Genomic DNA, 15,002 nt, shown 5'->3' with positions numbered 1-15,002 from the left:
TGCCGCTGTCAGTAATACTACTACCGCACTGTCTGCCGCTGTTAGTAATACTACTACCGCACTGTCTGCCGCTGTTAGTAATACTACTACCGCACTATCTGCCGCTGTTAGTAATACTAGTACCGCACTGTCTGCCGCTGTTAGTAATACTACTACCGCACTGTCTGCCGCTGTTAGTAATACTACTACCGCACTGTCTGCCGCTGTTAGTAATACTACTACCGCACTATCTGCCGCTGTTAGTAATACTACTACCGCACTGTCTGCCGCTGTTAGTAATACTACTATCGCACTGTCTGCCGCTGTTAGCAATACTACTATCGCACTGTCTGCCGCTGTCAGTAATACTACTACCGCACTGTCTGCCGCTGTTAGTAATACTACTACCGCACTGTCTGCCGCTGTCAGTAATACCACTACCGCACTGTCTGCCGCTGTTAGTAATACTACTATCGCACTGTCTGCCGCTGTTAGCAATACTACTATCGCACTGTCTGCCGCTGTCAGTAATACTACTACCGCACTGTCTGCCGCTGTTAGTAATACTACTACCGCACTGTCTGCCGCTGTTAGTAATACTACTACCGCACTGTCTGCCACTGTTAGTAATACTACTACCGCACTGTCTGCCGCTGTTAGTAATACTACTATCGCACTGTCTGCCGTTGTTAGTAATACTACTACCGCACTGTCTGCCGCTGTTAGTAATACTACTATCGCACTGTCTGCCGCTGTTAGTAATACTACTACCGCACTGTCTGCCACTGTTAGTAATACTACTATCGCACTGTCTGCCGCTGTTAGTAATACTACTACCGCACTGTCTGCCGCTGTTAGTAATACTACTACCGCACTGTCTGCCGCTGTCAGTAATACTACTACCGCACTGTCTGCCGCTCTCAGTAATACTACTACCGCACTGTCTGCCGCTGTCAGTAATACTAGTACCGCACTGTCTGCCGCTGTCAGTAATACTAGTACCGCACTGTCTGCCGCTGTTAGTAATACTACTACAGCACTGTCTGCCACTGTTAGTAAAACTACTACCGCACTGTCTGCCACTGTTAGTAATACTACTACCGCACTGTCTGCCGCTGTTAGTAATACTACTATCGCACTGTCTGCCGCTGTTAGTAATACTACTATCGCACTGTCTGCCGCTGTTAGTAATACTACTACCGCACTGTCTGCCACTGTTAGTAATACTACTACCGCACTGTCTGCCGCTGTCAGTAATACTAGTACCGCACTGTCTGCCGCTGTCAGTAATACTAGTACCGCACTGTCTGCCGCTGTCAGTAATACTAGTACCGCACTGTCTGCCGCTGTCAGTAATACTAGTACCGCACTGTCTGCCGCTGTCAGTAATACTAGTACCGCACTGTCTGCCGCTGTCAGTAATACTAGTACCGCACTGTCTGCCGCTGTCAGTAATACTAGTACCGCACTGTCTGCCGCTGTTAGTAATACTACTACCGCACTGTCTGCCGCTGTTAGTAATACTACTACCGCACTGTCTGCCGCTGTTAGTAATACTACTACCGCACTGTCTGCCGCTGTTAGTAATACTACTACCGCACTGTCTGCCGCTGTTAGTAATACTACTACCGCACTGTCTGCCGCTGTTAGTAATACTACTACCGCACTGTCTGCCGCTGTTAGTAATACTACTACCGCACTGTCTGCCGCTGTTAGTAATACTACTACCGCACTGTCTGCCGCTGTTAGTAATACTACTACCGCACTGTCTGCCACTGTTAGTAATACTACTACCGCACTGTCTGCCGCTGTTAGTAATACTACTGCCGCACTGTCTGCCGCTGTTAGTAATACTACTACCGCACTGTCTGCCGCTGTTAGTAATACTACTGCCGCACTGTCTTCCGCTGTTAGTAATATTAATATCGCACTGTCTGCCGCTGTTAGTAATACTACTACCGCACTGTCTGCCGCTGTTAGAATACTACTACCGCACTGTCTGCCGCTGTTAGCAATACTACTATCGCACTGTCTGCCGCTGTCAGTAATACTACTATCGCACTGTCTGCCGCTGTTAGTAATACTACTACCGCACTGTCTGCCGCTGTTAGTAATACTACTACCGCACTGTCTGCCGCTGTTAGTAATACTACTACCGCACTGTCTGCCGCTGTTAGTAATACTACTACCGCACTGTCTGCCGCTGTTAGTAATACTACTACCGCACTGTCTGCCGCTGTTAGTAATACTACTACCGCACTGTCTGCCACTGTTAGTAATACTACTACCGCACTGTCTGCCGCTGTTAGTAATACCACTACCGCACTGTCTGCCACTGTTAGTAATACTACTACCGCACTGTCTGCCGCTGTTAGTAATACTACTACCGCACTGTCTGCCGCTGTTAGTAATACTACTGCCGCACTGTCTGCCGCTGTTAGTAATATTAATATCGCACTGTCTGCCGCTGTCAGTAATACCACTACCGCACTGTCTGCCACTGTTAGTAATACTACTATCGCACTGTCTGCCGCTGTCAGTAATACCACTACCGCACTGTCTGCCGCTGTTAGTAATATTAATATCGCACTGTCTGCCGCTGTCAGTAATACCACTACCGCACTGTCTGCCGCTGTTAGTAATACTACTATCGCACTGTCTGCCGCTGTTAGTAATACTACTACCGCACTGTCTGCCGCTGTTAGTAATACTACTATCGCACTGTCTGCCGCTTTTAGTAATACTAACTGTCTGCCGCTTTTAGTAATACTAACTGTCTGCCGCTTTTAGTAATACTAACTGTCTGCCGCTGTTAGTAATACTACTATCGCACTGTCTGCCGCTGTTAGTAATACTACTACCGCACTATCTGCCGCTGTTAGTAATACTACTACCGCACTGTCTGCCGCTGTTAGTAATACTACTACCGCACTGTCTGCCGCTGTCAGTAATACTACTACCGCACTGTCTGCCGCTCTCAGTAATACTACTACCGCACTGTCTGCCGCTGTCAGTAATACTAGTACCGCACTGTCTGCCGCTGTCAGTAATACTAGTACCGCACTGTCTGCCGCTGTTAGTAATACTACTACAGCACTGTCTGCCACTGTTAGTAAAACTACTACCGCACTGTCTGCCACTGTTAGTAATACTACTACCGCACTGTCTGCCGCTGTTAGTAATACTACTATCGCACTGTCTGCCGCTGTTAGTAATACCACTACCGCACTGTCTGCCGCTGTTAGTAATATTAATATCGCACTGTCTGCCGCTGTCAGTAATACCACTACCGCACTGTCTGCCGCTGTTAGTAATACTACTATCGCACTGTCTGCTGCTGTTAGTAATATTAATATCGCACTGTCTGCCGCTGTTAGTAATACTACTACCGCACTGTCTGCCGCTGTTAGTAATACTACTATCGCACTGTCTGCCGCTGTTAGTAATACTACTACCGCACTGTCTGCCGCTGTTAGTAATACTACTATCGCACTGTCTGCCGCTTTTAGTAATACTAACTGTCTGCCGCTTTTAGTAATACTAACTGTCTGCCGCTTTTAGTAATACTACTACCGCACTGTCTGCCGCTGTTAGTAATACTACTATCGCACTGTCTGCCGCTTTTAGTAATACTAACTGTCTGCCGCTTTTAGTAATACTAACTGTCTGCCGCTGTTAGTAATACTACTACCGCACTGTCTGCCGCTGTTAGTTTTTTAATACAGTTCATTTTACGTCGCATCGTTACAGATAAGTCTTATGGTGGCTATGGGGTAGGGAAGTCATAGGAGTGGGAAGGAAGTGGCCGTGGCCTCAATTAAGGTATAGCCCCAGCATTTGCTTGGTGTGAGAGTGTAAGACCATGCAGGGCTGCTGACATTGGAGTTTGAACCCAGTCTCTCCCGAATAAAAGCTCACAGCTGCGCGGGGCTAACCGCACGGCCAACTCGTCCTGTGCTTCTAGTAGTAGTAATACCGCGAACTTTCAAATTCAGCTACATGAAAACAGGGCAAGTTATTCATTCTGTTGTTACCTCAGAATGTTGTAACCTTCTTTTCCAATCAATGGATTTCATTATCTTACGTTAGTAATTTGTGGTTCTTCCCAGAGAAAATGTTTCATGAGAGAATGCGTTCAGCTAGTTCTTTCGTGACTGTTGACGATTTAATGTGATTGTGGGTTTTTTTTTTCTGGAACAGAAATTTAACTTAGCTTATCCCGGTTATTTGTGGGGTTGCAGGAGTCATCTGGCTCATTTTGAGTTTTCGCCGGCGGTTTCAGATCGGATGTCCTACGACGTGAACTGGGAATCGAATCTTGTTTATCCGGACGGAAAATCAGCTATTAGCGACTACGCTAATCGCGCCCCTCGCCTCCTCCCCTCCTTCTGGTCTCTTCTACAAATTTAACTTACATAAAATTGTATAATAATTATGTAGAAAAACTGACTGAACGGGTTTTTTCTCCTTTAATTGTAAATCATGCCGTCACAGAGGATTTACACCTTTTTAAATAGTCCGGGCACATAGTAGGACCGTTTCCCAGGCTATTTGTGTATGATGTTATACTGAATAAGTGCATTGGGACCTTGAGATGGACAGCGGATAATGGTGTGCTGCTAAAAGGGATGAAAAGGCAGGTTGTAAGTTTCACCAAAATGTCCTCTGAGTTTTAATTACTATCTTCATAGGGTGATATTATCTCATGGGGATCATGTAAGTACCTAAGTGTTAATATAAGGAATGGGTTTCATTGGGGGGTTGCGAAAAGTTTGCAAACTTTGGGCTGGGAAGAGTTTGGAGTAAGGAGACGAGATGCTCGACTAAGTGGTATGTTTCGAGCTGGCGGTGGAGATGTGGCGTGCAATGTCATGAGTAAACGAAAAATCTTGAGTGACAGTGGCGTATACTGAGAGCTACCAAGGCTATCGGTGAATCCCAAGCCTAAATTGAAAATGATAGAATTCTAAAGCACATTATAATGTAAGCATCTAACACATTGTTCCAGCTATAAAACTTGAAAGCAGTGAGAGAAAACGTCGCACGTATTTCTGAGAGGAAAGCATCGGAGACTGATATCGCAGCCCAGACTGTCCTCCCTCTCCCCTTTACTCACCCCATGCGGCTTGCTGCTGATTATAGGATAGGAGCGGCGACCGGGGGGACAGGTGTGCTGGGCTTCGCTCCGTCAGAGCGCCACTGCTAACTATCAACCGTGCGTTACTCATCGTATATACTTCTTCACCTCATCCTCCTAACTTAATTATATAGACAACAGAGCGCTGGTATGTCACTTCCGTTTACTTGTGCATCCTTGTAGGAAGACACTACAGTGCTGCTGTTATAGGAGTAATATAGTTTTCTTTTTATAGGTAGATCTGCTAAAATGGAATGCAGTCTTTCAGGTTTAGTGTTCTCTTTTGTTGATTGGAATCGAACCCATGATCATGGGTCGGACACCACCACTGATCTCCCGAAGAAACTAAATAATCAGCGAACGATGGGTACGACCGCTGTAAAATTCAACATTTGTATTTACTACTACTACTACTACTACTACTACTACTACTACTACTACTACTACTAATAATAATAATAATAATAATAATAATATAATGAAAATCCACAGCCTGTTTCCAGTCATTTGACCGGGTCAGGAATGGAATGAATGAAGCCCCATCTAGCGGCGAAGATCGTGCCGGCTGCCGAAGCCTGTCGCACTCCTCTGGGGCAATGCTTAATGACTGACAGATGGAATGAAATGAGACTGGCGAGTGTTGCTGGAATGAAAGATGACAGGGAAAACCGGAGTATCCGGAGAAAAACTGTCCCGCCTCTGCTTTGTCCAGCACAAATCTCACATGGATTGACCGGGGTTTGAACCAATGAACCCAGCGGTGAGAGGCCGACGTTCTGCCGCCTGAGCCACGGAGGCACATAATAATAATAATAATAATAATAATAATAATAATAATAATAATAATAATAATAATAATAATAATAATAATAATAATAATAATAATAATGATGATGATGGTGCATGGCATCTGTATAGGCTTGGTGATGTCCTGATGAGGATAAAATGAATGGCATAGACGTCATAAACACCCAGTCTCCAAGCCAGGGGAATTAACAGTATGAGGGGTTTGATTCTGAAAATTGATTCGGGGCCATCGGACCAAAGGCAAGCATTCTATCCCTGTAGCCACAACACGGGACCTTAATTTGCTAAACCTTAGGCTACCATCTCCACTGATGGAGTTGAAGCAAACTTGACAACACAGCAGGCTTCTCCGTTGGCTGGCTATTGGTTGAGGCTCAAAACGCGGAAGGCTTGACGTTCACTAAACCAACCATCGGAGAATTGTAACCTAAATTTAGTGGTAGCCCATGTCTTGATCCCAGCATGTGCCACTGTTGAGTGGAGATTTTAACAGTAGGAAGGATCATAATATGAAGATAAAATTACAGGGTGGATACAGGGGAGGGATAAGACAAGTTGTGTACTTTGCGGAATGGTGAATGATGATTTTCACTTGTTAAGAGACTGTGAGGTAACGAGGGGGTTAAGACATGGATTATTGAGTGCCGAGCATCGGGAAATATTGGGGAGAGGGGATGAGAACGCAATCCTGAGATGGATTATTAAACAATGGGAAAAAGGGGGTGAATTGAACAGGTATTTATGTGCGACAAAAAGGGCATGTGAGAGTAAAATGAAGGAGAGTGAGTTAGAGGGTAGGCAGGGGAATAGGGGGGTGGAATAGTTATGTATATAAGGGAAGGGGATAGTATGATAAAATTCTAATGGATTAGGGAATATAGGGATAGAGTACTTAGTTATGTGGAGTTGGGTAATGATACAGGATTGCATGGTCTGTTTGTTTTAAAGTTAGCTGGAATGCAAGTGCTGAAATGCTGAGTGTTGTTGTTTGATTTATTGATTAGGTGTAAGTCAGGAACAATAATGTGACGCAAGTACAGAGCACAATAAGGACACTGGATGAATATGTTTGAACATTGAGTGACTGCTACAGCTAATGACTGCTAGATATTATTCTTATTCTTATTATCCTTATTATTATTATTATTATTATTATTATCATTATTATTATTCTTTATTATTTATTTTACTTTGCATGTGAACATGCATAGGGGCGAAGTCGCCTGTTATGTTCAATAAATGTATGTATGTATATGAAGATAAAATTAGAATTCAAGAGGTCAAATTGGGACAAACATTAATTTACAGGACTAGATGTAAGGGATTTGATTTAATTTATCAAGAGAAATGTTCGATAAATTCCCAAGTTCTTTAAAAATGTCTAAGAAAAGGGTTGGCAAATAATTGATAGGCAACCTGAGACCTGGGCGACAGCAGATCACTGATTGATTGATTGATTGATTGATTGATTGATTGATTGATTAAGAACCACAACATGTTATTGTTCCATTCCTTTTTTATTCCCTTCTACAGGCCTTCAGTTACTTTCATACTGTATATGCGATATTTCCCATGCTTGTTAACAGCGTGAGACAAGTTTTTGTAGACTCTCATCATCATAGAAATCTTCTCCCTGCAAGGAAAAACTTTTCTGAATCGTTTTATTTCACTTCATTCATTCCTTTTAATTCATATATAAAATTAAAATTCTATTAATATAATGCATTGTCAGTCCAGAACCAAAATGAAATTTGTAAGTTGCAACGTTATTATTCAGTAAAATGTAAACGCAATTAATGCAGATAACACTGCTGTGAAGTGATGAGGTGTTTGGTATTGAATGCGTGGTTTAGATATAAAAAAAAAAACTACTGCATTTCTGAGTTCGCCATATTTGGAGGAAATAACCCCTTATCTCCTATCGTTAATATTTTAATAATGTCCTTTTCGTGTGACCTTCTCTGAAGGATATGCGTGATGTGATGTCCGAAGTTTGTGTTATGAATATCGGCGAAGGACATATGATATATGCATCATGCTAGTGAATTATTAATATTGTCATAAAGTATGTAACTGGTATATACATCTCTGTCTATTACAGTTTGTGCGTTTAAGTATACGGTGCTAAATATGTGGCACAACTTATAAATCTCATTTTTATCCGGTATTGGCATCCACTCAACTAATGACAAGACTGTAATTACATACATTACATAAACTAGCCAGAAAAGTAAATAAGTATTGGAAGGTGGGATTTTTCGTTCAAACTTAACGTTAGTTAAAAATGTATCATCAGCAAATGTGCGTGTCGGAAGTACATTAAGTTGAAGATTTTGTACGATGACTAATAACTACAGTGGTGTGAAAGTAATGCCTCCATCTGTAATGGATCCCTAAGTTTGATTTCCAGGTCGATCAAGGATTTGGATCGTCTTTGAAGTCCACGAACCTGCTACGCAGGTGTAGCAGGGGGAGAGGTGATACTCCCACGTGGCGCGTCCCAGGTGGCGGATAGGGGGGTCCTAACCGGCTTGCCGGCGGACTTGAGGGAAATAAAATACCTCTCGCGGACCAAACACACTACCCCCTGCGGGTGGGGGACGCACATGTAGAATACACCCGCGGTATCCCCTGCCTGTCGTAAGAGGCGACTACAAGGGGCGACCAAGGGATGATTGAATTAGAACCATGAAACTACTCTTGATTCGTACCATCATGCGGGGAACACCATGGGTTGCCTGTACTTGCGAGTAGTACCACTAAATTGGTACGAAATAGGTTTGTGATTAGTTGCAGTAAAAAGCCTGGCCTGGTGGATTCCAGTACCCGTGCGTCGTACCCATGTGAGTGGCACCGTGGGTCTGGGCGTAGCCTGTGAGTTGTACCGCTATATGAGCGGCACCGTGGGTCTGCGTTGCCTGTGATTAGTACCCACTATGTGAGGAACACCACGGGAATACCGGCGCCCGTGATTAGTACACCTAGGTGGGGAACCTTATCGTTTTGCGTTGGCTCTGAGTGGCGCCACTGTGTGAGAAACACCATAGGTCTGCGTTCCCTGTACGAAGTGCAATCCTTGTGAGTAGTACCATCTTCTGTGGACCACCGTGAGTCTTCGCTACTTTTGATTAGTACCCCAACATGACAAATGCCATGGTTCTACTTTACTCGCGACATGTACCATTCTGTGGGGCCATAGACGTGGATTTTGCACCCTTTTAGACATCAAGCTTCATTGTGCTTTATAAGTGGTCCCTTGGTCAGTAATAATATTATTTACGACCTTTTTTTGAGTCTGATCCACTGGTTTGTTTTTGTTTTTTGTTGAGTTCATTTCCATCCATTCATTCTTCATGACATTTTAAAATTTTATTTTGGGCAGTGAATGAATTTGAACTTTTGTTATTTCATTTCGTGCCATTAGGGGCCTATTACCTTTAAACAGCAATCATCATCATCATCATCATCATCATCATCATCATCATCATCGTCGTCGTCGTCTTTGAAGTTCAGAATGGAATCGAGCCAGCTTCACTGAGTACAGTTATAATGAGCTGCTTGATATGAGAGATGGTGGTGGTGGTGATGATTATTGTTTTAAGAGGAAGTACAACTAGGCAACCATCCTCTGATATGAGAGACCAGAGACAAAGAATGCATTGATGCGTTCGAGATGTGCTGTTTGGCACAGCTTACTGCTTATGCGATGGACGAAAAAAAGAACCAATATGTCCGTCATCCAACAGGTTAACATCCAATCGTCTCTCTTCCCATGTCGACAAGCAGTGGCGTATGCTGGAAACAAGACGTGGGCTACGATTAGACTTAGGTTACCCCCATTTCGATATTTGGTTTAGTGAATGCCAAGCCGTAAGCGTTCTGAGCTGCAGCCAATAGCTAACGGAGAAGCTTGCTGTGCTGTCAAGACTGTTTCACAGGCTACTGGTCTGGTCTCTGCTACTGTCAATAATCATCACCAGTGGGGATGGTAGCCTAAGGTTTATGACGGATAGAGATCGTATGCTAAACCCTTCCTCAGAAAAATTATCTATTTTAAGTGCTGCGTGTTGTATTTGCTAGGCTTTGTGTAGAACCCAATCGGCTAATGGTTTCCAAAGATCGATACATTCCCCAGTGATGTGGCTTTGGATATGTTGATGGGGAATTGAGAACATATTCTAAGATGATTTTATGACCGATAACTTTTGTTGTATTGGACTCTGTTTGTATCTCTGTGGTATGTACGCTTTTAGGTACATTACATGGTGCAAGGTACAGCCAAACTTGCAGTACACATTCCTCACACGTAGAAGATGGGCCTGGAAACGCTTTATTTCCATGTTTGAACTCGTTTTCTACAAATCTACGTTAATTATGGGAAATACATAGGAGTACAACGTACCAGCATACTACATGAAACACTATTTTAACATGAAATCACGAAGTCTTACGCACTGTCATCATCTTCAAATCGTTGCCCTCCTGCAGCTTCTTTAAGCGGTCCAAACAAAGGGCGATAAGTCCGGGCTGTAAGGAGGATGGTGTAAGCCTCTGCCAGACCTCGAAACGTCTAAACTTCAGATTTTCAGTCAAAAGGTGAGGGACCTATCTGGAACACATTTAACGGGACTGTAGGTCGTTTGTGATGATTGCTTGACAGCTCCCATAACTGATTCCGACTTGTTCTGCAATTTCTGTTACTCTCGCCCGTCTTTAACCGCACGAATGTTTTCGTCTGTAATGCTGGTCCGATCACACGTTCTCGTCCTTCCTTGAACTTTTTTGAGCCAGGCAAACACACGCGTCCTTGATAATGTTTGATCACCGAACTGTGCAGTCAATCTCTGGCAAATTTCCGCTGCTGCAACTCCTTCACGAGCAAGCAATTTTATAATTATGCGTTGCGCAGGGGAGCGGTGCATCTGTTGCTCCGACATCGTGAGCGTTACTGACGAAACAGCGGGAAATATCTAACAGCACGCTCTCACCACTCCGAACGGTCCTGCCTAAGCATACCAGAAGCGCGGGGCCAGTCCTACCAACTGTTGATGTTCAGGAACAAAAACCTCGTTTATATTTGATCGACTTTCGTATATGCGTACGCAATACTCCAGAGATACATCAACGCCTCCGAGAGGAAATGTGACGGCGGGTTGACACACATCAATACATACAGTATATGAGTACTGGGAAGATTTACGTAAATTTGGGAACACCAAGGTTAGCGATCCTGGCGGGTTTGTTAAATGAAACCTGTGTAATTTTTAATTGTAAGTGTACAATGCAGATCGGTTGCCTCCGTTTGTGGTGAGATTACTTGTATATGAAAGCTTCATAGATATCAGTTGAGTATGTCCCAAGCTCCTTGTAAGTATCATAAATAAATAGAAACTTTCAAGAGCTGTGAAGGCGCCTCCGTAATGTCTGGAAAGATCGAGACTCAATCCCTTTGTGTTGTTCTTTGTCCAACTACCAGTTTGAGAGTGAAGAAAATCAATGTTAGTCGATGTTTAAGGAGAGATCGTATGTCACATACGCCCCACATCAGACAGGCCATGTCCTTTAACTTCTCCGTGTTGCACCCCAGTAGAGTTTGGATATGAGGTAGTTGCGGTTGACGTTAATTATGCATTACTGAAGACAGGAATAGCAGTTCGCTGTCGTGCGCAGAATATGTGCTGAATTATTCAATAGAAATAGTGTCCATTTCTGATTTGAACATCGTGGTGTACTCGTCTGGACATCGAATCGAATGGCGTCGAAATACATCTTAAGGAATTGCCGAACTGAGTGGGTCATACGCCTTCTGACCTCAAGTTGGCAGGTTCTGTCCCTACTCGATGCATTGTAATTTGAAGGTGCACCAGTACGCCAGCCTATTTTAACTACATTTACCAGCATAAAAAAGGCCCTTGCGGGACTAAATTCCGGCGTATCACAGTCTCTGAAAACTAAGAGTAATTAGCGGGACGTAAAATCAATAACATTATTGTAATCGATAATCGATAAAATGCAAATTGTTCAAAACTTTACATTTCGGATAAAGATTATACCCAAGAGGTCAAGTGGTTGAAGCAAATACAGTATAGTCTCGATTATCCGGGCGTGGATTATCCGGTTTGCGGATTAACCGTGCACGTTTTCGTCTTAATAAAATACTGTAATTGAAATGGAATACATATTAATTGAAGTTGAAGAAAAAAGGGATGGAAAATGTTTCCCGTTCTGTGGCTTTACAGTGTATGGATACCCTGTTGGATTATATGGGAGAAAGACGGGTTGAATATGGTGCCATTACTTCCGCACGCAAAATACGTCTCGAGGTAAGGAAGCAGAGGAATAACCAAAAGCGGATAACCATTACAGACTTCTTCAGAACAGAATAATGTGTGTGAGTTATTTCTATAGATGTATTATAGCCTACTTTATATGGTACTGTATTTAAAAATATTAAAAAAGGCAATAAACATTATTTTGGATTATCCTTGTTTTCCGATTATCCGAGCCATTCACCCCGGTCATTAGCTGGGTTAATCGAGAGTATACGTATTGCATATTTAATGTATTACAGCTATAAGTCCCAGCAATATATTAACAAAAATATATAATTTAGAAATTAGCCATAAATATTCAACATGCAGTAAGATATACCACCGGTGGATACTATACAAACCAAAACTTAGTACATCAAAACGCAGTTTCTTGTACATCATTCCAAAATTATTTAATTTCCTTACCGATTAACTTCATTAACTTCATTAAAGTAAAAAAAAAATCAGTCTGAGGCCTCTGAAATTATTTCTCACGGATAATAAAAGTGTCATTGAAGAAATAACTCAACGAAAATATCAATACCACAATAACTGTAATTGATTACCATGATATTTTAAATTAATGCTGTAAAAAAAGAAAAAAATGTATGTTGTTAAGTGTAAGAGAGGGCCAAGAGCCCTAGCTTCGCCACATAATAAATAAATAAATAAATAAATAAATAAATAAATAAATAAATAAATAAATAAATAAATAAATAAATAAATAAATAAATAAATAAATAAATAAATAAATAAATAAATAAATAAATAAATAAATAAATAAATAAATAAATAAATAAATAAATAAATAAATAAATAAATAAATAAATAAATAAATCAATCAATCAATCAATCAATCAATAACGTTACTTATATTCTGCAGAGTTTGCAACCACATTCATTGATGAGAAAACCGACACAACGAGGATTATTTTGTCGATAATTATCCTTAAAATATTTGAAAATTTGTTGAAGCTATGTCGCTTATTGACTGTACCCATTTCTTGCTTTCTCTTTCAAGAGAATATAGCCGGCACAGTACTTGAGAGTATTTTGATGTTTTCTGCAGTGGAGGAACCATTTATTATAGTTTCTTACTTGTAAATATCGCGCCGTATAACCTGCCATTTGAGTTGTAAAATAAATGTATTTACTGAATTCAATTGAAAGGCAGGAAACTGTACACAGTTTGTTATTTTGGGAATTGTTGGTTGCTATAATGTAGTTAAAACATTAAGTATGTCAGGTTTAAAGTCCTAAGTACGTATTCTAGTATTAACTGATTTTTTCCCTTCTTGATATAAAATTACCATACTTTAATCTAAGTAAATATACCAGTTTAGTGATCTCCTGACGCCATTTAAGGACTGGGAAAAATAATTGATTTGGAAATAATTGTTACAATATTGTGAATATTATAAATACCTTGTGCCATACAATTTGTGGTTGCGAAATTCACTTACCGGTGGGCAGGTGGTGAGGTTACTGGTGCAGTTGATAAGCCTAATTCCTGTCCCATTTCTCATGACGGTGACGTGAATCTGAGGACAGAAGCCAGACGTCTTGGTGAGACACCACTCTCCGCAGGAAGCCCATTGACAGTTCTTAGCCATGGTGGTATTGATGGTCATACACATGACGGGGATTGGATCTATACCACTCTTGAAAGCGCGATGTGATGGAACGTAGATGGCTACCGTGAGATACACTAAAGCTACACAACTCAACACCATTGTCAACTGGCAAAAACAGATACTGCCGCAGATGCGCTGATTTTGCTCTGGGATTAAGCGAGGCTTATAATGGCGACCCATTTTTGAAAGCACTTCTTCGTTTCTCTGACTTGTCGTTCACTTTTCTAGTGCTGTGTCCCCAAGGACGAGGTTTGACACCACTGCTAATATCTTGAATTTTTAGTAGATTCTCGTCCTGTTCGAGAGAATGGTTTTTATCCTTATTCCTTTACGCATCTGTAAATTCTTCATTTATTTTCCACTTCATCTTGAAACTAAAACATAACCACTGTTTTAAGATTCCTTATTCCATTATGAAGCTGTGTCGGTGTACTTGTCTTGTGTTTTGATGATGCTCTTTATTTTGCTTGCCTCCGATTTATTGAATGTATTACTTAATAATATAGTAATTAGCTTCAACCGTCATCATCATTATACTTATCTTTGTGTTTCTCAGAAGATGTCTTCACTAGTGAGAGTATGTTTTCTAATCTGTTTCCTTCCATTTCTTTTGCTTCTGTCATAACTTCTTTACATAGTGGAACTTTATAAATAGATATCCTCATTTCTCATCTTTCAATGTGTTAATTTTATAAAGGTTTTCCTCCATCAGTTGGTCTCTTCGTGTGTTTTTATTTAATTTTAATCTCTTCTTCATAGTTTTCTATTCGTGTTTATGAGAATTCTATTTTCATATTTGTAATCATACCATATCTAATTTACTATACAACTTTGCCATTATATTATTTCTTCAGCTCAGTTGATTATGAAATAACTGATGATTGAAATTGTTACTGCATCAAAGAAATGTTTGTTCTTTCGAACTCTTATCGCTTGTTTCTTTATGTTCTGTATGCAATATAAATTTCATGTGGCTGAAAAGGGAAAATATTACAGTTTTCTCTTTGAATATCTTTCACTAATACAGTGATGTGAGTTATTTAATGATGAATATTTAGAATACTTCTTTCTTAATCTTTGTATGAAATCATTCTGCTAACTCATTCGTGTGCAGATGGTAATTTGCTTAAGAAT

The 15,002-nt window shown here is 41.2% G+C and overlaps 2 protein-coding genes across 3 annotated transcripts in view; one reads left to right on the top strand and one right to left on the bottom strand.

Annotated features, from left to right (window-relative positions):
* Teh4 (tipE homolog 4) overlaps positions 1 to 14,048 on the bottom strand; it is a 28,464-nt gene extending 14,416 nt beyond the window's left edge. Inside the window, exon 1 of the mRNA XM_067157019.2 lies at positions 13,698 to 14,048. Coding sequence (XP_067013120.2) covers positions 13,698 to 14,048 — 351 coding nt within the window. The remainder of the gene's footprint in view (positions 1 to 13,697) is intronic.
* Positions 1 to 15,002, top strand: part of LOC136884650 (cilia- and flagella-associated protein 298) — a 611,731-nt gene that overhangs the window by 113,544 nt on the left and 483,185 nt on the right. The gene's annotated exons all lie outside the window — the stretch shown is intronic.

Source organism: Anabrus simplex, chromosome 13 (genome assembly GCF_040414725.1).
Source record: "Anabrus simplex isolate iqAnaSimp1 chromosome 13, ASM4041472v1, whole genome shotgun sequence".
NCBI lineage: Eukaryota > Metazoa > Arthropoda > Insecta > Orthoptera > Tettigoniidae > Anabrus > Anabrus simplex.
Note: the sequence above shows the minus strand (reverse complement) of the source record. Positions and strands in the feature narration are given on the sequence as shown.